The sequence below is a fragment of the Triticum dicoccoides genome, chromosome 2A (genome assembly GCF_002162155.2).
Source record: "Triticum dicoccoides isolate Atlit2015 ecotype Zavitan chromosome 2A, WEW_v2.0, whole genome shotgun sequence".
In the NCBI taxonomy this organism is placed as follows: domain Eukaryota; kingdom Viridiplantae; phylum Streptophyta; class Magnoliopsida; order Poales; family Poaceae; genus Triticum; species Triticum dicoccoides.
Genome location: NC_041382.1, coordinates 101,156,928 through 101,182,309, shown reverse-complemented (window position 1 = coordinate 101,182,309; position 25,382 = coordinate 101,156,928). Strand labels below are relative to the sequence as shown.

Here is a 25,382-nt window from a genome sequence, read left to right as displayed (position 1 = left end):
GCTTCCAATATGTACCATCAGCATTGAGTTTCCTCTCAAAGGCAATACCCTCTTTCCTAGGGTTCCTGTTGAGGATCTGCTTTTTAAGCACATCATAAAGAGTCTAATGCCCTTTGAGGCTTTTGTACATGCCTGCCATGTACAATTCCTTCAGCCCTGCATCGTCAGTGATACTAGCAACGTCCTCAGATGAGGAATTAGTGATAGCCGAGGCAGGTGAAGAATTTGTAACATTAGAAGTATTTGAACATTCAGGTGAAGAATTAGCAGATTCTCGTTCAATGCATTTCAAACATGGAGGAACAAATTCTTCCTGAGCAGCGCTGATTTGTTGAGCAAGTAATGAATCGCGCTCCTTCTGAAGATCTTCATAACTCACTCTTAGCTTCTCAAGATCTTGCTTTCTTTGAAGAAATTCATAAGAAAGCTTCTCATGATCAGACAAGAGAGTGTTATGATGACCTTGAAGGTTGTCAAACCTGGTCTGAATTCTTTGAAGATTTTCAGTCAAGGCTTTAGTGCGATCCATTTCTTCACCCAACATATCATCACTTTTGTCTAGCATGTTTTGAACCTTTTCAAAAGCCTTTTGTTGTTTCACAGCAATCTTAGCAAGTTTAGAGTAGCTAGGTTTAAGATTGTCATCTGATTCATCTTCACTAGACTCGAAGGAGGTATATCTAGGTACCTTGGCACCCTTTGCCATGAAGCAATAGGTGGGAGCGTAGTCATTGTTGCCTTCATCAGCCTTGTTGGTGAGATCATTTTCTTCAGAGTTGAAGATAGACTTGCTGACGAATGCGGTAGCGAGGGCTAGGCTTGCCACACCTGACTCAAAGTCCTCAGAAGCCTCCTCTTCCTCTTGTTCCTCAGATTCAGCTTCAGAGTCCATTTCCTTGCCAATGAATGCCCGAGCCTTCTTGGAGCTGCTCTTCTTGTGAGATGAGGACTTTGAGGATTTTGACGATGCAGATTTTGAAGACTTCTTCTTTTTCTTCGCATCATCAGAACTGTAATCCTTGTATTTCTTCTTCTTTGATTCCTTTTCCCACTGAGGACAATCTTGAATGTAATGTCCTGGTTTCTTGCACTTGTGATAAAGCCTCTTCTTGTAGTCACTGGATGAGGAATCATTGCTCCTTGAGGGTTTTCCAAAACGATCATGTCTTGAGAACTTCTGGAATTTCTTCACAAGCAGTGCTAGATCATGACTCAGTTCTTCAGGGTCACCAAGGCTGCTACCAGAGTCTTCATCTTCGGATTCTGATACTGCCTTGGCCTTCAGTGCACGTGATCTGCCATAGCTCGAACCATAGAGATCTCTCTTTTCAGCAAGCTGGAACTCATGAGTGTTTAGCCTCTCGAGGATATCAGCGGGGCCAAGTGACTTGTAATCAGCACGCTCTTGTATCATCAGTGCCAGAGTATCAAATGAGAAATCAAGCGATCTCAGCAATTTCTTCACCACCTCATGGTCGGTGATGTCAGTGGCACCAAGTGCTTGAAGCTCATTTGAGATGTCAGTGAGGCGATCGAAGGTTTGCTGAACATTTTCATTGTCGAGTCTTTTGAAGCGGTTGAAGAAATTGCTAAGAACATCAACTCGAGAGTCACGCTGAGTTGAAACTCCTTCATTGACCTTGGACAGCCTATCCCAGATAAGCTTAGCAGTTTCCAAAGCACTCACTCTACCATACTGTCCTTTACTCAGATGGCCACATATGATATTCTTCGCTTGGGAATCGAGTTGCTTGAATCTCTTCACATCAGTAGCGTTCAGTGAGGGTGAGACGGAGGGAACACCATTTTCCACAACGTACCAGAGATCATTATCAATTGCCTCAAGATGCATGCGCATCTTGTTCTTCCAGTAGGGGTAGTCCGTCCCATCAAAGGTAGGACACCCATCAGAGACCTTGATCATACCTGCGGTCGACATAACTAAAACTCCAGGCGGTTAAACCAAAATCACACAGAACAAGGGAGTACCTTGCTCTGATACCAATTGAAAGTGTGTTATATCGACTAGAGGGGGGGTGAATAGGCGATTTTTATGAAATTCTTCACTGAGGAATTTGCTAGTGAGGAAATTCCTTAGCGAAGAACTACTAGCAGCGGAATAAGTACTCAGAAGTAAACATAGCAGAATACATGCATGGTCATCATGATGAAATGAAGATCAACACAGAGTACAGAAAGCGTAAACACAGGATAGCACAAGATGAAGACAAACAGACTGAAGAAATTGAACTGAGGAAATTAAGAAAGTCTTCAGTCAAAGTCTTCAAACACAGATATGAACAAACACACAACACAGTAATGTGGAATTGAAAGCGTTGAGGAAATAGAACCAGCAAGCTTGGTGAAGACAATGATTTGGTAGACCAGTTCCAACTGCTGTCTCAGTTGTACATGTGGTTGGAGAGGCTGAGTATTTAAACTCGAGGACACACAGTCCTCACCGTATTCTCCTTGAGCTAAGGACACACAATCCTCGCCCAATCACTCGTGGTAAGTCTTCAGGTGACTTCCAAACCTTCACAAACTCGGTCACTCGGCGATGCACAATTCCTCTTGGATGCTCTAGACCATGATGCCTAACCATCTGGAAGAAGCACAGTCTTCAAAGGTAACAAGCGTCGGATCCATGCAGGATCAATCTCTTCAGTGATGCTCAATCACTTTGGGTTTGTAGGTGTTTGGGTTTGGATTTTCCTCACTTGATGATTTTCGCTCAAAGTCCTCGGAGGATGGGATGCTCTCAAATGATAAGTGTCAGTTTCTCACGGAGCAACCAACCAGCTAGTGGTTGTAGGGGGCGGCTATTTATAGCCTAGGGAGCAGCCCGACATGATAAGACATAAATGCCCTTCAATGATATGACCGTTGGATGGATAAGATATTTTGGGACAGCTGGCGCGTAGCACAGCAACGGTCGGAAATTTGAGGTTCAAATTCCTCGGGGCTATCATGTTCCTCACAGTGTAGGCAATTCGCACTGGCGAATTCCTAACTCCTCAGTCAGAGCAAAGTCCTCAGTGACCAGAAGAACTGCGTCTCTGTCACTGAAGAAATTGACTGAACTGTATGAGATTTCCAATGGCTTCACTCGAAGGGATTGGTAGGTGTAGGATTTGAGTTGAGCATCACATGGAAATTTTCTCCTTAGTATTTCCTCGACCCCCTTTAACAGTACGGTGTTTCCTATGACTCAAGAAAGAGAAAATGAAACTACGAAAACAAAAGTCTTCACGCTTCATGTTCCTCGAATGAATACCAAGTCTTCAAGGTTACACCAATTTCTTCACTTTCAAAGTCTTCAGAAAGTCTTCAGAATATCAAAGTCTTCAGTCGAAGAACTTCATTTTTAGGGGTCGACTTTCTCTGTAAATATCAAACTCCTCATAGACTTATAGACCTGTGTACACTCATAAACACATTAGATCCTTAACCTATAAGTCTTCAATACACCAAAATCACTAAGGGGCACTAGATGCACTTACAAACATGCCCTGCAAAAACAAGTTAGACGTCCTCTACTTTGTTGTTGCAAGTTTTACGTGGCTGCTACGGTCTTTAGTAAGAACTGTTCTTACCTACTCATAAAAACCACAACAATTTTGCTGTTTTAACCTTCAACAAGGACCGGGCGTAGTCACACTCGATTCAGCTAAAGTTGGAGAAACAGACACCCACTAGCCACCTGTGTGCGAAGCACGTCGGTAGAACCAGTCTCGTGTAAGCGTACATGTAATGTCGGTCTGAGCCGCTTCATCCAACAATATCGCCGAATCAAAGTATGACATGCTGGTAAGCAGTATGACTATTATTGACCACAACTCTTTGTGGTCTACTCATGCATATAACATCTACGCATAGACCTAGCTCGGATGCCACTGTTGGGGAACGTAGCATGCAATTTCAAAAAAATTCCTATGATCACGCAAGATCTATCTAGGAGGTGCATAGCAACAAGAGGGGGAGAGTGTGTCCACGTACCCTCGTAGACCGAAAGCGGAAGCATTAGCTTAACGCGGTTGATGTAGTCGAACATCTTCGCGATCCAACCAATCAAGCATCGAACGTACGACACATCCGAGTTTAGCACACTTTCAGCTCGATGACGTCCCTCGAACTCTTGATCCAGCAGAGGGTCGAGAGTTTCGTCAGCACGACAGCGTGGTGATGGTGATGGTGAAGTGATCCGCGCAGGTCTTCGCCTAAGCACTACATGAATATGACCGGAGGCGTAAATTGTGGAGGGGGGCGCCGCACATGACTAACAATGTTTGTTGTGTGTTCTAGGCGCTCCCTCCCCACATATATATAGGTGGGAGGGGGAGGGGGACAGACATGGGGCACCCCAAGTAGGAGGAATCCTACTTGGGGCCTCCTCCAATTCGGCCTCCCCCTTTCCTTATCTCCGGAGGGGGGAAGGAAAGAGGGGATAGGGGAAAGGAAGGGGGAATCCTATTCCCTCTATTTCCTTTCCTCCTCCCCTTTTCCTTTCTCCACTTAGATCAGCCCATATGGGGGCGCACCATCCCACAAGGGGCTGGTCTTTCCCGCCCTAGGCCCAATAAGGCCCATATCTTGGCCGGGGGGGTGCCCGGAACCCCTTCCGGTGATCCGATACGTACCCGATACCCCCAGAACACTTCCGGTGTCCGAATACTATCGTCCTATATATGAATCTTTACCTCTCGACCATTTCGAGACTCCTCGTCATGTCCGTGACCACATCCGGGACTCCGAACAACCTTCGGTCACCAAATCACATAACTCATATAATACAAATCGTCATTGAACGTTAAGTGTGCGGACCCTACGGGTTCGAGAACTATGTAGACATGAACGAGACACCTCTCCGTTCAATAACCAATAGCGAAACCTGGATGCTCATATTGGTTCCTACATATTCTACGAAGATCTTTATCGGTCAAACCGTAATGACAACATACGTTGTTCCCTTTGTCATCGGTATGTTACTTGCCCGAGATTCGATCGTCGGTATCATCATACCTAGTTCAATCTCATTACTGGCAAGTCTCTTTACTCGTTCCGTAATGCATCATCCCGCAACTAACTCATTAGTCACATTGCTTGCAAGGCTTATAGTGATGAGCATTACCGAGAGGGCCCAGAGATACCTCTCTGATACACGGAGTGACAAATCCTAATATCGATCTATGCCAACTCAACAAACACCATCGGAGACACCTGTAGAGCATATTTATAATCACCCAGTTACGTTGTGACGTTTGATAGCACACAAGGTGTTCCTCCGGTATTCGGGAGTTGCATAATCTCATAGTCAAAGGAACATGTATAAGTCATGAAGAAAGCAATAGCAATAAAACTAAATGATCATTATGCTAAGCTAACGGATGGGTCTTGTCCATCACATCATTCTCCTAGTGATGTGATCCCGTTCATCAAATGGCAACACATGTCTATGATCAGGAAACTTAACCATCATTGATTAACGAGCTAGTCAAGTAGAGGCATAGTAGGGACACTTTGTTTTGTCTACGTATTCACACATGTATCAAGTTTCCGATTGATAGAATTCTAGCATGAATAATAAACATTTATCATGATATAAGAAAATATAAATAATAACTTTATTATTGCCTCTAGGGCATATTTCCTTCATATAATCCGTCAATCCCCTGCTTTAATTGTCATTGCTCTTTTCTTCATCCCCACTTCAGTTGCCACCATCTTCATGCCGGCCGGCCGCCCTGCCACTACACACTTACAGACACTCTGCAATCTAGCTTTCTCGTGGTTTGTACGTAGTGTAGCCATGTCGTTCTTCGCGAGCGACAGTTCCGCCAGTAGGCGCCCACTCTAAGATCAACCTCGGAATCATCGCGCTCGTCTTCCATGAGTCCGGCATCGAGCCCTAACCTCGATTATATCCGGTTTACGGAAGGGACGCCGCGGCCCGAGTCGTCGGACGATGACCAGATGAACAAGGAGCCGCTGAAGGACAAAGAAGACGATGATGAGGAGAAGGAATGGTGGAGCAAGGAGGACGAGGAACAATGATGATAGTGACGAAAAGCCAATGGTCAGCGGTAAGAAGCGTCCTCGCTAACATGTTTGTCGCGGGGCCATCCAACAACGACAACAACAACAACAACAACAACAACAACAACAACAACAACAACAACAACAACAACAACAACAACAACAACAACAACAACAACAACGACGACGACGACGACGACGACGACGACGACAACGACGACGACAACAACAACAACAACAACAACAACAATAACAACAACAACGACAACAAGGATTAAAGCAGACTGTATACTCTCTACCTATTGTATATCTGGACCTTAATATGTAATGCACTTGATTTAATTACCAATCTGGGATGTGTTTCTCTTGTCGATCTAATCGCAAATGATTAATAATACTAAATCGACAACGATCTTTCACATTATGGCACACAATTGGTTTTCCTCGATTGTGCTCCCTGTAGAGCACACAATTCACAACAACCAATCGTATGCCTATCTATAATTATCGCACACGAGTGTCCTTCAAAACTCGTCTCTGCACCTCTGAACTCATCACGCACACACACGTAATCTTGTAGTCGACCGTGTGCGCTACTTTGCACACACTTAGTTTTTGCAAAGTGTTTGCCAATCAACACCCACAATTACGAATCCAGAAATCGTCTGTGTTATTACTAAACCGTATAACTCAGCAAGCTACGACGCCTCATAGCGATTTGACCTCGTCAACCGTCGATCTAGCTTACGAGTGGAACAGATTGTTCAATTGTTCCACTGTGCATCCCGATTGCCTAACGTGTAAGGGCCGCTGCTCCTGAGATTGACCCGGGCTTGTTCTAATCAACCGGGCCAAGAAATTACTAAGTGGGTCGCAATTCTTGCTCTGCCCGTAGAGAGACCAACTGGCAACAGCAAATTGCCGACATCCCCCTAAAAAAAGCAGATTCCCAACTGGCAACCGGAAGTGGTGACGGGGTTGACCAGTGCCCAGTAGGTTATTTTTTAGGACGTAGGAATCAAGTGCCCCATCATCAAGTAAGAATTCTAACCTTGATTTTCTTTTCTATTGCTTTTGTACGGGGAGCCCTTGCCTTTTAACCTTCCATTATGTTTGATCCCTAGCGTTCTTTGTAATTCTCCTTTGGCATATGACTGTGAGCTTGGCGCTACTTGTGTAGTTTTCGTGTTGCACTATGTATCAACAATCAACTTCAGCAGTTAGAAAATTAGCATTAGTGTACATGAGTTGTCTCAAACATTCAGTTGGATCTATCAACTTAATAGCCCTCCTAGATATATTAGCAATTTGCACATTGTTCCTCTCGTGTGCAACTATGCCAATACCATTCACATATGTTTTACCCCCCAAAAAAACCACACCTACTTGGAAAATCCATCTCTGCACCCGCCCTGACGAACAAAATCGAAACAAATATTAGAAAAATTCAAAAAATTCCATTTTTTTTGTGCGTTAGACAATTTGATGCGTGAGGTTCGCTCCAATTTTCAAATCATTTGGACATTTGACGAGTTCTTAGCAAAAGAGATAAATTGGGGGTCTGTAAAAATGTTTACTGTTTATGTACTGTTTTGGCCCGATTTGTCTTTTTTACCGAGAGCTGCTCAGATGTCCAAATAACTTGAAATTTGAAGCAGGCCTCACACATCAAATTTTCTACCTCACAAATTTTGTTTTGGAATTTTTCGATTTTTTTGAATTGTTTACAATTTTTTTTCTAACAGGGTGCAGATGAGCATGGGCACCAAAACGCCCTACTCCTCTTACTTCAGCTACTTAAATAAATCATGCGATTTTGCATGCTAGGGCCTAACTTAGATCAGTTCGTCTTGGTATCTTCCGTTAATATGTGAGATGATTCCTCATCTTATTTCTGTCACTTTTTTGTCCAGAGGCATTATGTATAATTTGCTGAAATGCAGGATTGCTCAAATTTTATTGATTTCCTTGTTATGGTCCAAATATACCAAAAGATTCTCCTATCAATATATTTTTAATATTTTATAGTTCTTTTTTAATAGACTGGCGTGGCAACGCGCACCTTAATGGTCTAGTGATGACATATCGCACACGCACGAGGACAATTTTCCATGTGCCATTGTCACACACGGTCTGCATACCAAAAACTGCCCGATGGATGGGTCGTCGCACACGTTTCGTTTTCTGTCGCAGGAGTTTATTTTCATATCGTTTGCAATTCGTGCATCGCACATAGTTTGATCAAATGATGTGCAATACATGTGTCATCTTAGGCCCTTTCTGCAGTAGTGCCATTTGATGGCAAAATTCTCCACTTGTATGTGTTTACATGTTGAGATGTTAATATTTTATTCGTTAAAGGCAACTTCTTAGCTTCTGGTGCTAAGTTTTCTTTGTTAGAGACAGTCTTAGAGGCAAGAAAAAATATGCAATGTAGGTGCTCCTATGGTTTTTCTTGTCGTCTCGGTCCGTCACTCAAAATCCTTTAATTGTCACATTACATTTCTAGGGCAATTTTGCCCCCTCCTTACAGATGGGCATCTAATTAAAATTATTTGTTCTCTTCTCTTAGTGCAACTCTAGCAGAGTCGTCACATTAACAACATTTATATCACATATGAAACATGTTTCATATGAATATGAAGGTTGCGGAGGCAACGCACAAACACAAAATTAGATATTTGTTGCCTCCATGATCGTGGGATCCGCTCGACAATGATACATTTTTTCCTCAATCTTCTGCCATCCTACGTGAAGCTGGGGCCACCTGAAGTCTTCTTCACGCTAAACGAGATCACACATGACCACCAAAAGGCGCCATGATACGCTGCCATATATGACGATTGAGAGTCCATATATGGAGGACGCTTCATAAATTATGACGATTCTACTATACCTGAGTATCCTTTCGGCCAAAATCGTTTTATTAATAGCAGTTATTATAGCGACCAGGCAGACAAGACAACTCTCCTAGAGTCTCTTACATACATATGCTTACAAATGGGACCCAGCCGAGAAAAATGAAAATTCCTAGTAAAAACATGTCACCTACACGTGAGACCCGCCCAGAAAAGAAAAAAGAAAAGAAAGAAATGCCCACCCTCGGGAAAATATTGAAACCTGAACGCAGCAGCAGGGATGAGTAGATAATGATGACGCGAGCGATCCTTGCGCGCGACCCGAAACGGAATGGCTCCGGCATGGCCGCTCCCTGATCTCATCCTAGCTGGATAACGTCGTCCTTATCCCAGCAAGTCCTACGGGTTATATTTGTTTGTTTGTTGGTCGATCAGTCCACTTCGGCGCTACCTGCTCCTCCTCCCCGATCCGTCTGATTCCTTCCCTCCCGGCTCGTGTCCACCCGGAGCAGGGGATCGCGTGGGCGCCGACGAGGCGGACCGGTCGCCGGCAGCCATGGTCGGGCGGAGCTCCCTCCCGGATGGGGCCCTCTTCCTCGGACTGGACAGCTCCACTCAGTGAGTCCTCCCTCCTTACCCCTTTTCTTGCGTCTTTTCTTCAGTAGCTTTTGGCTTTGGACGCGAGGTCTTCTGTAACTTGTTCGTGCGGATCGAATGTTGATCCTCGTTCTGGTCGATGGGGATGATGCGGCCGATCGAGGAGGTGTGAGGTTGAATTGCAACTGCCTTTTGTGGAAGAGAAATGTTGTTGCGTAGAATTGTACTCTTTGGTGATAAGATTATCTGGTTCTCTAGTATTTGTGGTGCCTAACTGAAGATGTTAGATGTAAGACAGTGGTACGCAGGGGTAGAGCTTCTTTTTTTTTTAGTTCGTAATTGAAAGGTTTCCTCACTAGATTGAATCCAGAAAAACCTGAAATGTCAATGAGAATAGCTGGTGTGAAGATCTAATTATGAGATATGAGGTTTTATAGATGCAGACACTTATGTGTCAGGTTCTGGGTTCAGCTCTATGTCCATGCTAATCACCTATGCTCCTCACTCCTTTTAAACCACACACAGGCAACAGACCGAGGGGTGTACTTTGGGCATGTTGTTTCTTTTCATTTAGATCCCGCATGCTGATAAAGCCTTGTTTGCTTTACCCGACAATGCACCCACCATTTGCTTCAGATGTGCTTACTTTTTTTTTCTTGTTTTATCATGATAATTGTGCAGTTTACCACCATTGTGGGATCTAATTCTGCAATCTTATGCTACAGGTCTGTGAAAGCTACTGTGCTCAGCAATGAGTTAATAATAGTCGCTTCTGAAACTGTTAATTTTGACTCTGAATTACCGCACTACAAAACCGAGGGTGGGGTTTACAGAGATCCTACAGATGACGGCCGTATATATTCACCAACCATAATGTGGGTTGAGGCTTTGGAACTGCTTCTTGAGAAACTAAAACCAAAGATCAACTTCAGTAAGGTTGTGGCCGTTTCAGGGAGTGGGCAACAACATGGCAGCGTTTACTGGAAGAAGGGCAGTCAAGCTGTACTGTCTTCCCTGGATCCTGGTAAGAGCTTGGCATCCCAGCTTAAGGATGCCTTTTCTACCATGGACTCGCCAATATGGATGGACAGTAGCACTACCAAGCAATGCAGAGAAATAGAAAATGCTGTCGGAGGAGCATTGGAGTTATCTAAGCTGACAGGGTCTCGTGCCTATGAGAGATTCACTGGGCCCCAGATACGGAAGATCTACCAAACAGCACCCCATATTTATGAAAATACCGAGAGAATATCTTTGGTGAGCTCATTCATGGCATCCATCCTTGCTGGATGCTATGCAAGTATTGATGAAACTGATGGTGCTGGGATGAATTTGATGGATATAAACAAGAGGACCTGGTCAAAAGCTGTTTTAGAGGTTCACCCCTTGTCTGTTTAGCTACACACCAGATTTCTTGAATGGCTTAAATATGAAAAGTATTTAAACAAATTTCACATTTCTCTAAGAATAAAATATCAAATTGTGCACTTCCTCCTCCAGGCTACTGCTCCTGATCTTGAACAGAAGTTGGGAAATCTGGCACCGGCATATGCAGCTGCAGGTCGGATTTCTTCATATTTTGTAGAAAGGTGAGTTCTTGTTTTACTGCTGCACTTGTGTGGTGCATCTGTACAAATATGGTTATGTTCTTTTTATGCTACTTGTCAATTAAGTGTACACCTGCAACTCTGGAACTCCAGTATTTTCTGTCAATCCTCTTTTTTGCTGTCGAAGGGAATCTATTACTAATTGTATTTTAGGCACCCTCGATTATAGAAATAATTTATTAACAGGTAAGCTAGCTTAATGGTCTTAACAAGTGCCATCCTAATGGCAGAAGCAATGAAGATTATTGCAGTACCATCCCATAAGTTTATTGATGCAATATGCATTTGCAGGCATCAGTTTGACAAGAACTGTTTGGTTATTCAGTGGTCAGGTGACAATCCCAATAGCCTTGCAGGTACTTCACAGTCGTTTCTTTGATTCTTTCACAAATTGCTGGTGTTGTCATTTCCAATGCAGCTGTTATATCGTTTAACAATCACAGCCCAATTAGCAGCAAGTGATTATTACTTTCCTCTATTCATCTTAACGTTCCATTGGACCATTGCATTGTAGGTTTGACACTGAATACACCTGGCGATCTTGCAATCAGCCTTGGTACTAGTGACACAGTGAGTTGCAAGGATCCTGTATCAGTTGTGTTGTATTTTCTTTTTCAAGCTGCTGTTATACTTATGTCCTAATTGTATTTTAGGTTTTTGGGATTACTGCCGAAGCTAAACCAAGCCTTGAAGGCCATGTTTTTCCCAACCCTGTTGAACCGGATGGTTACATGGTGATGCTATGTTACAAAAATGGTTCATTGACCCGGGAAGGTACAAAACTGTTATCCTTCTATCTGTATTGCGATGTATGGCATCAGGAAACTACAATGGGATCCCAGGATCCATTGAGCCCAGCTTTTAAAAATTCAAAAATAAAATCATTTTGGAGTTCTGTTAAAATCTGGAAAAAAATACATGTAAATGCAGATGCTCGCTATGTACGCACAAATAAAAATATCTATTGATAAAACTTTACAAGTATGTAGAGAGTTTCTGCATGTTCATGTGGAATTCACAAAAAATGGGAAGTTCTAAATATGGGTTTGTAATGTTTGAAAATTCTGGGCTCCATCTAGCCTGGGAGCCAAAAGTCCACACTTTATGGTTTACTACTATTACTTCGCTGACACTACTGCCGATGTTATTTCAGATGTGCGGAATCAGTGCGCAGAAAAATCGTGGGATGTTTTCAACAACTATATAGAGAAAACACCCCCTCTGAATGGTAAGTTCTTGCAGAAGTTGTCTTGGTTGTTTCTGTTCCAATATTTTTAGCATGTATAAATTAAAAATTTGAATGGATCATCAACTATGATTTGTCTTCAGGCCTGCTAATTTTCTGTAGTTTATCATGGGTTAAAAACTTCCTCATGCTAATTGTCACAACTGACAGTGAATGAAGTGTGATTCTAAGTTTCTGACATCATGAAATCCATCTGTATTTTCTCATATAGATGGGAAGTTAGGATTCTACTACAAAGACCATGAAATCCTGCCTCCTCTTCCAGGTAATCATGTAGTAGTGTTATCAAAATTTCATCCATTTCTCTTGTAAGTTGTAACCTTACACAAATTTGCTTGTTTGACGCAGTTGGTTTCCACCGATACATTGTCAAGAATTTTAATGACGCCTCATCTGACAATCTGACGGAGCATGAGGTGCAAGAATTCGATCCACGATCTGAGGTATGCTTAATGGTCTTATCTGTCTCTAACTATATATGATACTAGTGGCAAACAAATGAGCCACACACTTGTGATTCCTTGCGCGTAGGTCCGTGCCATCGTCGAGGGCCAGATGTTGTCGATGCGAGGGCATGCCGAGCGGTTTGGCATGCCCAACCCACCAAAGCGGATCATAGCAACCGGTGGGGCATCCTCCAATGAGAGCATCCTCAAGTTGATCGCGCAAATCTTTGGCTGCCCCGTCTTCACAGTTGAGAGACCCGGTATGTGGAAACTCTCTGTTGTTCATGCGTAAAATTTACACAAACTCGTAAGTCTATCCACCAACGCAATAAAAGAAAAGCGACAGAACAGAGGAAAACTGATAGTGCTTGTGGAACTGTGGCAGATTCGGCTTCGCTGGGCGCAGCCCTGAGAGCTGCCCACGGGTGGCTGTGCAAGGAGGAAGGAGGCTTTGTTCCCATTTCCCGGATGTACACGGGCAACCTGGAGAAGACCTCGCTGGGCGCAAAGCTGGCGGTGCCGGCGCCGGGGGAGGAGGGCAGGGAGCTCCTGAAGAAGTACACGCTGCTCATGAAGAAGAGGATGGAGATCGAGAGACGCCTGGTGGAGAAGATTGGGCGTGCGTAGAGATATACTAGGACATATCATATGGCGCTGGGGCCATTTGAGCATAGGGATTATAGGAAACATATAATAAAGTCATTGGATCAACTGTTAATGCTCGCTGGTGTCGTGCGCGTCAGCCGTGAAGAATGTGCCGTGGTCCTGTGAACGGATAATTTGTGATGCATTCGTTATGAAAAACTGTCACATGTTTCTACAGATGAGTTCTTCCAGTTTTCTTTGAAGTGCACAAAATATGCTACAACTCGCCTTGCAACACCAGCACTTGAACTAAGTAGTGACGTTAGCCATGGGAAGACATGGTGTGCTCCGACGAGCCCGCTTCTTCGGTCTGAGAGATGATGGCCTCGAGGTTTAAGCGGCCATTTGACACTGATAGATGACCAAGGCGGCAAGGCCCTGTTTGGTTCAGCTTTTATCGACGGATTCCGCTACCGCGCAGCAGAATCTGAACCAAAGGGCGAATCTAGCAGAATCCGATTCCAGAAATCCGCTGCCAAAATCTGAACCAAAAGCGGAAGCAGCCCAGGACGTGCTTTCCAAAATCTGATTCCGCTGCGGGTCAAAATTTGAAAAAGCTGTATCAACTGGTTTGCCAAATGACCTACATTTTTTTCACATGAGATTTTCCACAGCTGTTTTTTCACAGCAGATTTTTCACAGCTATTTTTAGAAATCCACAGCCGAACCAAACAGGGCCTATACTTTGCCCCTGATACCTATCCGTTGATAATTTTTGCTGACCGGATGCGGAAAAATGTCTTTGATCGTCTCTACCATGACGCCCGTTCCTTTAATCTTCATCTTGAAGAAGGATGCAGTAGAGAGGATTGGGTTCTTTGGTTGCGAGAAATGCGCGGCCGCATTGCGAATGCTTGCATACTGCTGCATATAAAAAGTTGAACATTTTTTAGCTAACCTGAAACTAGATGTGCGGTTATTTAGAGTGTGTGGTCTGAAAAAAAACATTGGGGTGGATGTATGCGGCTAGCTTTGAATGGCCGGCTCCCGCATTCCTGTTCACGGACTAATCCCCCTGTGCGCAGACGGATGCGGTGTCCGGTTTGAGGGTCAGCGTTGGAGATGTCCTTAGATGGCAACATTCGGGCAACAACTTTAGTTTACCCTTCTTCCATCGGCTCCAGGGTCATGAGGGGCATTCTATCCAGTTCCCATATATGTAAGCTCTTCTCATGGGATACGAAGGGTTCCAGGTGAAAGTCATGCCCTAACCATGAGTCTGGGGCAGCGCCTTTGGGCGTTATTCCCCTTCTTGGAGGCAGTTCCGATATATGCAAGCTCTTTTGGAGAGGAGGAATCCCGGGTGAAAGCCATGCTCAGACCTTGAGTCGGTAGTGGTGCCTTTAGGCGTTGTTCCCCTTCTTAGAGGCACCATCGTGGAACCTTGCCTCCAGTGGCGGAGCTACACAAAAATAGTTGGGCGGGCCAGACAAACAAGTGCACATTTTTGAAAAAATATAATGAATCGTGCTATTTCATTAGACGTAAGTCAGTCCTCAGCAATTTTTTAACTAGATCAGCAGATATATACAGCCGGTAAACAAAGCGGCCGCTGGTGCTTTTTTGTTTTTTGCTTTAGGGATGCCGCTGTTGCTCGGCTGCTCCTTGGAGCCAGTAGTTAATTAGTACTTCTCTATGGCTGGGTTGTGCGAATCTCCCACTAAATCGAGCTTAGAAGGGATTAGGGGCCTAGGCAGTGTCCGATAGTAGACCAGGCTCATGGGCTACCTACCGATGCATAGTATATGAACGAAAAATCACAGAGATCCTGGGCGGGCCACGGCCACTTCGGCCTTGCCGTAGCTCCGCCAGTGCTTGCCTCCTCACGTTCACAAATGGCTTGGGCTCTTTGATTGAAAACCCAAGTTCCAGTCTTTCTCAAGCGGGCAACAACGATGCCTACGTTGTTTCTCTCTTGGGGGTGTCGCCATGAAGAGCTAGCTCTTGGTTGTGGCCCGATGCCTCTCTTGCGTCGAGGCATGTGGATGTCGGGGAAGCGGCCCTGGATGGTGGTTGTGCGCCGAGGTGGCGACCTCGGGAAGTAATGTGACGACAACCCTATTAGGTAGGGTGGTGGTTTGCATTGGTGGGGGTGTCAATTTTGTTCTACTAGTGAGGCGGGGTTGTCGGCTCGGTCGTTGCACTCCAAAGGGGGCAATTTGACTTTATGTCGGGACGGCGGCCCCAGAAGAGTTTGTGTGACGGTCGTGGTATGCGGGTGGTTGCCCTATTCAACTTGGGTTGTGGGTGACTAGGTCGTGCGGTGTTGCAGCTTGAGGGTGAGCGATTATATGTCGGGACGATACCAAAAGGTGGTGTGTTGGTGGACTATGCATGGCGCAACAGAGCAATGGAGGTCGAGGCGGCAACCTTGAGAGTTCGACCACATCGATTGCATTGACCTTGCGTCACATGGGCGGCGATGTTGATCGGTCGTCTTTTGCGACAATATAGCACGAAATATATTTTAAAGGGGAAAATGCCTACATGTCTTGATTGGGTTGCACCGATGGTGAAAGACCATGCACCCAACGTTCCGTGGCCTCCCCACCGGCGGGTAAGGCTGCTCTTTCAGTTGATGGCTCCTTTTCAGTGCCGGATAGTACAACTACGACATGTATGATCTTTAGGAGTCAGGATGGGACGACGCTATTTGTGGCTTATCACTTTTATGTTCAATTGCAATGATGCCTTAGAAGCGGAGATACATGCGTTGATGCAAGGGATGACTCTTACTTCAAATCCAACGTACATGCGTTTCAGTCATTGTCCAATCGGATTCTTCAGAAGACTCTATCCATATCAGGCGATGGATTGGCTTGGTTGGCATATGGGCATCTTACCGCGGAGATCAGATCGTTGATGGTTGACATGAAGTTTATTCCACAAAGGATTAGGAGAAAACAAAATAGAGTGTTCAATCATCTGGCAAACTATAGTCGTACTAAGTGTATTACCACCGCTGTGTGGTTAGAGCATCTACAACGAGGCTCCTCAAACGACCCCTATATATCTGGGTGGACGACCCAGTCAGAGAGCAGTCACAAAATTGCAACCCAACCGGGCTCCAAATACCGTCTCTATATGCTCGAGCTGACCGGCAATCCTCATATCCAGCCCATATCTACAACGAATATGAGAAGACCCGGTCGCCCTCGGTCGTATCCGCCAGGTCGGACTGACGAGCAGGACCCACACAGACACATGTCTAAACACAACAGTCGGTGAGGATGCATTCATGCCGCCGCTCCGATGCGCCACCCAAGACTCCAAATCTAGCTATTTAAGCCGGATGGCGGAACCGCAACCCTATCCAGTTTCATTTCCATCCTCCCTCTCATCCACGCTGTCACCGTCCAATCCGCTCGAGCTGGTCGCCCGCCGGTAGTTATGGCCCGACAACGGATCACCATGTACGTCATGCTCACTCTGGAGCGGGGGTTGGAGCTCCTAGAGGAGATCCGAGCCAGGCGCGCCGCTCAAATTGCGTCCGGCCTACCTCCGGACTCTTCAGAGGAGGAGGAGGAGGAGGAGGAAGAGGAAAGTGAGGCTGATCCGATGTGGCTATAGATGCTCTTACACCAAGGACCCTCATGCATTGAGGAATTGTTGCCAGTGCACTATAACTCTATAAATCTGGAATAAAAACTCCTTCACCCCTGAAAAAAATGGCTTAGAAATTGAACAGCAAAAAGTTTTATAAGTACTCCCTTCATTTCAAATATAAGTCTTTCTAGAGATTCCAACAAATGACTACATACGAAGCAAAATGAGTGAATCTACACTCTAAAATATGTCTACATACATCCATATGTTGTAGTTCATTTTTTTGAACACAGCACAAACGCGCTCATATACACGCGTATATACTCACCTTTATGAATACACACACGCACACCCTACCCTTATGAGCACCTCTGAAAGACTGAACCGGCATATCATCTTGAAATTTATGAAGTCATCATAGGCACCTTGTCGTTGACGGGAACATCTCCTTCCACTGAATGCGCATCGCTGGAAATCCTGAAATAAATGCGAGCACTAAGATTTGAATCCTGGTGGGCTGGGATACCACAGTCCTTCTAACCATCCAACCACAGAAATGTTTAAAAAGACTTAATTTAGGAATGGAGTAAAAAGACTTAATTTAGGCACGGAGGGAGTATTAGTGTACAGAAGGAAGGAGTATATATTTCAGAAAAATCGGAAAGACTATAAACATATTTTGTTTCTGTCTGGGTGTTTCTCCCCCATTCAAAACGAGTGCTCGTTCTGCGGCGCACTGTGAGCCGCCACAGGCAAACGGCACCCCGGAGAGCCGCGAATTCCCTCCTCCCGCCCGCCGAGTCCCCGGCTAAACCAAGACGTTCTCCCCGGGGATCTCCTGGGATCCGCTCCGCCCCCATCGGTAAGCGAGCTTCCTCCTCCTCCTCTCCCCCTCCTCTGCATTCTCGTCTTAGTTCCGTTCCAATTGGATTCGCCGGAAAACCCTAGCTAGGCTACGGAATCGAGGGATTCACCGGCTTGCGGTGGCCCGAGTTGGAGCTGTCTCGCGCTAGACGGGCCGATGATTCGGTGGGGGGTGGGGGTCGGAGCGGGGTGGCTACTGGTTGCCCCATCCGCAGATGCACGTATGCTCAAACAGTCGCACCTGTGACCGTGAGAAGTGATTTGTACAGGTTTAGGTTTCTAATCGCGTTTGTTTGGCTCGTGTAAGAAGTTTGTGGTCGATATTAGCGTATTCCTTTGGACAGTTATGTTTTGGTTCAGGGATACAAGTAACTAGTTCTGTGGATTAATTCCAGCCGAGCTTGGGTGGTCATTTTGTCCCATTTTTTGGGTACGGCGACAGATCTAAGTGAGTGTCTGATATGTATCGAGTTATAGGTTGTATCTACAAGGAATGGATGTAGTGGAGCATCTGGTTTGAAATTCATAACTCCATAAGATATCTGCTAATTGCCAAATTCAGAATGTCCACTCTTAAGCCATGCAGATCTAGCTACCAATTGCTGGATTATTCAGTGACTTTGCTTGCCACTTTTCTCTTGTTTGCTGTATCAAGCCGTGGCTTTGTTGTATTTTTTGTGTTGTGCAAATCATTGGTTTACAGTCTATATAGAATTGACTTGGATACTCGGCTGGATTCTGGCCAACATTTTCAATCGGTGGTTCCTCTAGGAACTTTATTGTTGGTTTGTGGCTGATGATTATTAGTGCGATGCAACTGGGGTGCTCTACTACAGGTTCTCTTCATAAAAGGGCACTGTGGAAGCTATGCATTTGGTACAAATTAAATGCCTTTGGATAGCTAGTGAATTCTTCTAAGGTGCTGCTGTGTTGCTTTAGCTTAACAATCAACCTTAGGTTTTAATGCAATGTAATGTGTTCGTTTAACTATCATATTCATTACATCATACAGTTGCAAGAAAAGCAATTTCTGCTATAGTTCTTCAGTTCATATATGCGAAAGCTCATCTGTGAAATCTTACCTTTGGTATTGGATTTGCTTACTATAATCAGTACTATTTGTGATTCCCTGATACTGTCTAATATACAATTTCGTAGTGCTAGAAATGTATTTTTGACCTAGCAACGACTAAATACTATCTTGGGATTTCCTTATGTTCTGGTACAGTAGAATCATAACGCCCGAACTTCATTCATTTTTCTAACTAAAGATGAAATGATATAATTGTGTCATTACTAACTAATATAGCTTAGGTTTTCCTTGCAGGATAGTGGGATCCCTTCCATCCCCATTTTAAAAGCCAAGCGCTAGCAGTGGCTGGAAGAAGAGATCCCTGCCTTCACTTCCATTGACCCAAACAAATCATGGCTGCTGATCGGCGCCACCCGGCTGTGAACGACGTGTACCTGACGCTCGTCGGCGCCAGCAACACCCTCGCCGACGTCCAGCGCCGCCTTGACCTCGAGTTCCGTGCCTCCTACCCTGACCACGTTAGTAATCAAACTCCCCTTCTTCTCCTCTCTAGCCGCTTCCTTCCATAACAGGATCTGGCTGACGGTTTCATTCAGGCAAACCCGGCGAAACTGGTAGGGCGAGTGAAGCGGGTGCAAGAGGAGGTGGCTGCGCTCAAGGATCTCTGCCGCGACCTCCTCGCCCAGAAGCAGGTCAGTCAGATCCCCTTCTCGAATCCTCCACACCTTCTTCTAGGTTTACTGATCCCGTGATCCTGCGCGCGTGTGCAGGAGCTGATCGACATGATGCGCACGAGCCTGGCTGCGCAGCGGAGCGCCACGCAACGGCTTCTCGCCTCCTCCGGGCTGCCCCTCATGACCGACGACGAGGAGGCCGCCTGCGCCAGCCTCAAGCAGGTGACCCCCCACCCAAAAAACCCGCAATCTAGCTACAGGTCGTGAGAGATCTGATGAGTCTGTTCTCTTTGTTTACGTTGCAGGTGATCGACGAGTGGACTGATCAGCTGAAGCCAATGGCAGGTAGGTTTTCTTTGCTTTGCAGCAGTTCGTTGGATTTTGTGACGGGGAATTCACTCCAACTGGTCGTGGTTTCACTTGCAGGGGGTCCGGATGGGGAGAATGAAGACACCAACCAGATCCTCTTCTCCGCAATCCTTTAGAGAGACTGAAAACTTCTTGAGCATCGAACAATTTCTCTGTTGGAAGTTTTTCCTTCCATCTTGTGTGCGTTTTTAGCAGATTGCGACGGGCTTGTCAATTAGCGTCTTGTTGAGTGTATATGAGAAAAACAGTGTTGATTTCTTGGTTTGGGATGCTATTCCTGTTATGTATTTACGTCCAGTGTTCTGCACACAGTTTTCTAGCTGGCTCATCATGCATTATATTTAACTCATCAGCTCTAATCACAAAAAAAGAGAGATTTGTGAGCGTCGTTCACTTTTTTATGAGTATGGAAGAAACATGGCAATTCATGTTTTGTTCTCTTTGTGCCTTTTCAAAAGCTAAATTGCGAATCCTAATGTGATTAAGATAATGTTGTCATTGGCATGGTTTAGAATCTGACCATTTTCCAACCTTTTTTTGTTGAGAAATTGTCCTTTAAAGATGAAAGAGCATGCCTATGCGGCTTAACTGTTAAAGGGCAGTTGGTGATACATTGGATGCCTGGCTGTGGCGGATGAAGTGAGGTGAGAACATCTGTTGTGGTGCGGGAGAAAGCCGGCAATGCTGTGGCATGATGTCATAATGTGCTGCTAGGGAAAAATCAATTATGGATGGTCTAATGATACTGATACAATGACAATGATCGTGCAAATGTCTGTGTCTACTTCCTGCACCTGCTTGTTGAATGCCTGCTCCATGTTCGGTAAAAATGATCGCCTTAGTTTTGCTGGAAGACATGTGCTGCCTGTGCTTCATTTCATTAGTATAGTATCAACCAGCTTAGCATGTTTTCAGTTTTAATGAAGTGTTCCTCTTATGGAAAATTTTGCTTTTGCCACTCTAGATTTTGCCAATTTTCCTTATGCCACTCTAGATTTTGACATTTCACTTCTGCCACTCTTAGTTTTTGACAATTATCACAATTGTCATTCCCGTGGCAAAAGCAAAATTTTCAGAGTGGCATTTGTGATAATTGTCAAAAGGTAAGAGTAGCAAAAACAAAACAAAATTATTTTGCTTTTGCCACTGAATGACAATTGTGATAATTATCAAAAACTAAGAGTGGCAAAAGTGAAATGTCAAAATCTAGAGTGGCATAAGGAAAATTGGCAAAATCTAGAGTGGCAAAAACAAAATTTTCTCTTCTTATAACTGTGCAGGTGATGGGGGCAGAAGCTATTTTGGCCAACCTCATCCAGCTTTTGCTGTTCCAGCGAAGTTTTATCTTTCTGCAAAGAAGACTAGGTAATCCAATAAGAGCTCATTGTTTACGATATTTAAATTTTGTGATCCAAATGATTTTTCATGTCCAATCCTCGACGTTCAGGACTATGTGAATATCTGTTCGAAACTGCAAATTTGTGTATTGGTGGCCATTTCAGATCCTTATAACTACCTGAAAGCCACATCTGCCCGAACTGGGATGAGTGTAGCAAAGGATCACAACAGTCAAAGGTTGAGGTGAAACTGACTGGATTTTGACACAGAAGACAACCGCCAACATTCACTTTCGGCAACGGCTTAATACTTGGAGAAGACTAGACACACTGGGTGGATGGGTAGAAGGATAGGCAAGGCAAGAAACCAAGGAAGATAGCGGGAGGCCAGAGGGTCGTTTGCTGGTTGCTGACAAAGAGATAGTAGGAGGAAGAACACCAACATTCATCATGATGCAGTTGGAAATTACACATCGTCAAATTTGATGTGTATGTTCATAGTGTGGAATGGTTTGTTATTCCGAAGCGATGCACAGGTATTTAGCTGTGGTTATTAATTTTGATCATTTGGACGGATCAAGATGTCTGGCAATGCTGACAAATCTCAGCTTGCAGCTGAGCAAATAAAGGCACAGGCCTTATCAGCTGCAAAGGGATTGAGCAGGGTTCAAGCTGAACGTGCAGCTGCGGCTGCTGCCCGCAATGTGAATGCCTATGGGTAGAAGGAAGAGGAGCCAAGCCGCTGACAAGAGAAGAATGAAGCCAAGAGACAGATTTATCTGGCGAGTATGGAGTAGGCTGCAGTACCATGTGAAACCAAAAGCTTCACCAACTTCTTCTGGTGATGCATATTCCCAATTTCAGAGGTGTTTCCAGCCTGGGTACTAGAGATATGAGTGCAAGAACGACTGTGCCTACATATTACGGACTTAAAGAACGCAGCAGCTTGAAAACCCCAAGTTGATGTAGTCGACTGTGTTAGAGTCCTATCAATTTGTGAATCTTGATCTTGAAAAGGAGAGGGAGGAGGAGAAGAAGCTGATGAAAGAAAAGATGGAGAAGGAAAAATCTACAAGAAGGGAGGGGAAAAGTAAGAGAAAAAACCCGCTCACATAATGGTTCAGATCGGCATAACAGTGAGGACTCTGTTCGACTCGGACACTGAATCATCAGCTACCGGCTCTGGATATTCTTCTGAAAGTGTCAGTTCTTCGAATTCATAGAACAAGAAGCGGCGACCCAAAGGGAAGCAGAAGAAGAGAAGGCACAGAAGGGACAGCACATTGTCATCGTCATCCGATTCTGAATCAGTTTTGGAGTCTAATTCTGTTGACAAGGGCAGCCAGAGGAAGACCCGTAAGGCGAAGCAACAGGTGCTGATGCTGATGAGCCAGAGAATGGAGGAAGTCAATGAGGAAGCCAAGTATGTCATCTCCATTTCACTCCACATACGTCCTCTGAGAAACAAATGCAACCGTTTCTTTGCTGAGTGCTAGTACTATCATTTTCCTGTACTAAGAAGTGCTTGAAGCTGTAGATCTTTCCTGTTCAAAGGTGTCTGTAACAACGGCTAATCATGTACCAGATTCATGTTTACACTCCTAAATTTAGTTTGGTTGTCTTCCTGAAAGTTTCTTGTGATCATTTCGCCCTGACTCATCATGTTGGGTTCTTGCTGTATCTTCGGAGATCTGGCTTCTTATTATTTCCTATGAGAAAAGACATCACCTGGGAGTTATTTAATGGCAACTTGCATCTCCTGCAGGATGCCAGATGATCGGTATGACAGTTTGTGTCCTGCCCTCTGACAAGCTCCTGGATGCAATTGACCAAGAAAAACTTAAAGTGATCCAGCTGTACCTGAGCTGTTTGGGATTCCTTCTACAATCTGCATCTGCATCTGCATGTAAGCCTTCTTATCTGAAACACTGAAATGCAACACCTTGAAGTATGGCTGCCCATTATGCAATGACATATTTGGAACACCAGATCGGGGCCTTCAATCAATCTGAAGAAGAAGAGCAGAGGACCCGAGGCATCAATGATTGGGGAGCTCAGGGACACGAGGGAGGATGGCATCACTCAGCATAATCAAAAGCTAATGAGCACACTCTGAGGAGCTGCCTGCCCCGAGCTTGAGCTGAGCAGCTGATCTTGCTTGCCATCATGTGCCTCACCATTGTTCTGCAGCTGGTTAGTTACTATTCCCCCTGTTCGGAAATAACCACCTGAGGAGTTTTTGGCTGTCATCTGTCTACCTCTTCGCCTCTCTCTTCTCTTTTGAGGTGGGGCGCGCACGATAATGGCTTCCTGCGCCCCGAGCACATGATCGACGGAGACGACGGGATTGTTCCTGTATGCGGGCTCCCAGTCCCAGGCTACCTGTGTAGTTTGCCTTGTTGTTTACTGCTTCACGTTCCAGCTCCAGAGCCGGTCGTTTTACTCGCTTTTGAACCAAGAGGAGGAATCTGTCAGCTCTGCTTGGATTTACTATTGGCCTCTACCGTCTCCATGGCCCATGGGCTGAACCGTGGTAGGTAGGTACGTATCTACTTGAGCTCCCTACAACGCAATTATACAAATCTGTCTTGTACATGTAGACGGTAGACTAGAGTACAGCAGCTCTAGTACTGTACAACCCCAGAGCATATACGTCTGAGCTTTCTGAAAATCTGAGTCATACATGCATGTAGACCACAGAGGACAACCAGTACATGTACACATGGTGCACACTTGGGGTATAGGATCTTGAAAATCAAGGTGATATTGTCTTGAGAAGAAAACGAGGTTAATCTAATCGATTGCTTCTGCTGTTGCTGCAAGTAGGCACATTGGATTCTTCTACTTAGGATTGGTGTACTGATAATTACCAGCTGATTAACTAAAAGTGTGTGGCAGGACAGCATATGTTGCTGCTCCTTTTCCCTATAAAGACAGCCACCATCTTTCTCTACCATGTCCAAGACAGACATTCTTTTGGTAGATAAGTTACAGTATATGGAGTCTACAGGCTTTTAGAAATCTCCTCATCTTTGGAGGGCTTTGGGCAATATGCAAATGCGTGCATGATTCTCCTTGATCCAAGCTGGGCCCACAGTGTTCTGAAAGCTGGCAACTTCTGATGATTCCAATTAGCTTTTTCTCACCTTTCCCGCCCTGCTCCTCTCACTACTACTACTCCCGGCTGCTTTTGCCTGTGGAGATCTAAATCTTTGCATCAGAATCTAGTGAGACATATGTATGTGTCAAAGGAGCTTGCTAGGACAATCATTGCTTGCAACATTCCTCCATCACTTGGTTAATTCCCTGCATATGCACTTGCCTAGCCCCTGGACCTGAACCTGTTCTCTTTTGTGCTTCAGAGAAGCATCCCATGTTAGTGCTTGCTGCTGCTCCTGCTATATGTTGGCATTTCCGGTTTTACCCTTTGGGGTGCCATTTACTTGCCTTTGCGATTAGTTAGGACTGTTTTCTACTCTGCTATTCAATACCAGAACCAGCTTTAGTGGTTAGCATAGAACTGTACACATCTCTTCAAAAAATAATCCATATATCATTGCCTAGATCGCTGTAAACACTCTAGTTATAATCCATATACGTGCAGATCGAGCTGAGTGTTTTTCAGAAGAAAATAAATCAAGCTGAGAAGTATGATTAATTCGCTGGCCCTTATATATGCTAGTAGTAAACCAGGCCATGATATTAGTGCATTGCACACACATCCAAGATGAAGATCTGGAAATGCGTGCTTCAAGGAGCTCGACAGAAACATTCACATCGTGAGGACCATGCGATCAGGCTGCTGCTACCTCAGTTTGCAGTAAAAATATTTGCATCCGTTTGGGACCAGCTTCTCAGCGAGCACTAGCAGCAACTGCGGCGGTGAATGTTGTGGCTTTTAATCCACTTCCGTAAGCAGGCAAGCCTGAAACATCCCAGAGCCGTTCAGGGCTCATTACGCGATGGAACCACCACCGCGTTTATTATATCATAGTGAGTGCAGCATCTTCATCTACCCCCCTTTCCAGATATACTATAACACATGAGCTCTGACTTATTGATACAAGTGCTCTGAAAATGCTTCTTTTCCACCTCAATAAATTGTGGCTCAAGCAGGTATTGCC

The 25,382-nt window shown here is 44.8% G+C and overlaps 2 protein-coding genes and 1 pseudogene across 3 annotated transcripts; all 3 read left to right on the top strand.

The window, feature by feature from the left end:
* Window positions 1–9,205: 9,205 nt before the first annotated feature.
* Window positions 9,206–13,612, top strand: LOC119353619 (xylulose kinase 2-like). The gene is made up of 11 exons (XM_037620240.1): window positions 9,206–9,512; window positions 10,217–10,868; window positions 10,992–11,080; window positions 11,390–11,454; window positions 11,613–11,668; window positions 11,752–11,872; window positions 12,252–12,326; window positions 12,556–12,609; window positions 12,693–12,787; window positions 12,876–13,050; window positions 13,176–13,612. Exons 1-11 carry the CDS (start codon window positions 9,451–9,453, stop codon window positions 13,415–13,417), a joined length of 1,686 nt encoding a protein of 561 aa, XP_037476137.1. The 5' UTR covers window positions 9,206–9,450; the 3' UTR covers window positions 13,418–13,612.
* Window positions 13,613–17,681: 4,069 nt separating this feature from the next.
* LOC119353617 lies at window positions 17,682–20,314 on the top strand. 2 transcript variants are annotated; one of them, XM_037620238.1, is made up of 6 exons: window positions 17,682–17,843; window positions 19,173–19,396; window positions 19,475–19,570; window positions 19,649–19,774; window positions 19,858–19,897; window positions 19,979–20,314. In XM_037620238.1, the coding sequence occupies exons 2-6, from the start codon at window positions 19,271–19,273 to the stop codon at window positions 20,035–20,037; spliced, it is 447 nt and encodes a 148-aa protein (XP_037476135.1). In that variant the 5' UTR covers window positions 17,682–17,843; window positions 19,173–19,270; the 3' UTR covers window positions 20,038–20,314. The 2 variants fall into 2 exon arrangements, with proteins under 2 accessions (XP_037476135.1, XP_037476136.1); XM_037620239.1 differs by having other exon boundaries at window positions 19,160–19,396.
* An 811-nt stretch (window positions 20,315–21,125) lies between these two features.
* LOC119353616 lies at window positions 21,126–22,839 on the top strand (annotated as a pseudogene).
* The last annotated feature ends 2,543 nt before the right edge of the window (window positions 22,840–25,382 follow it).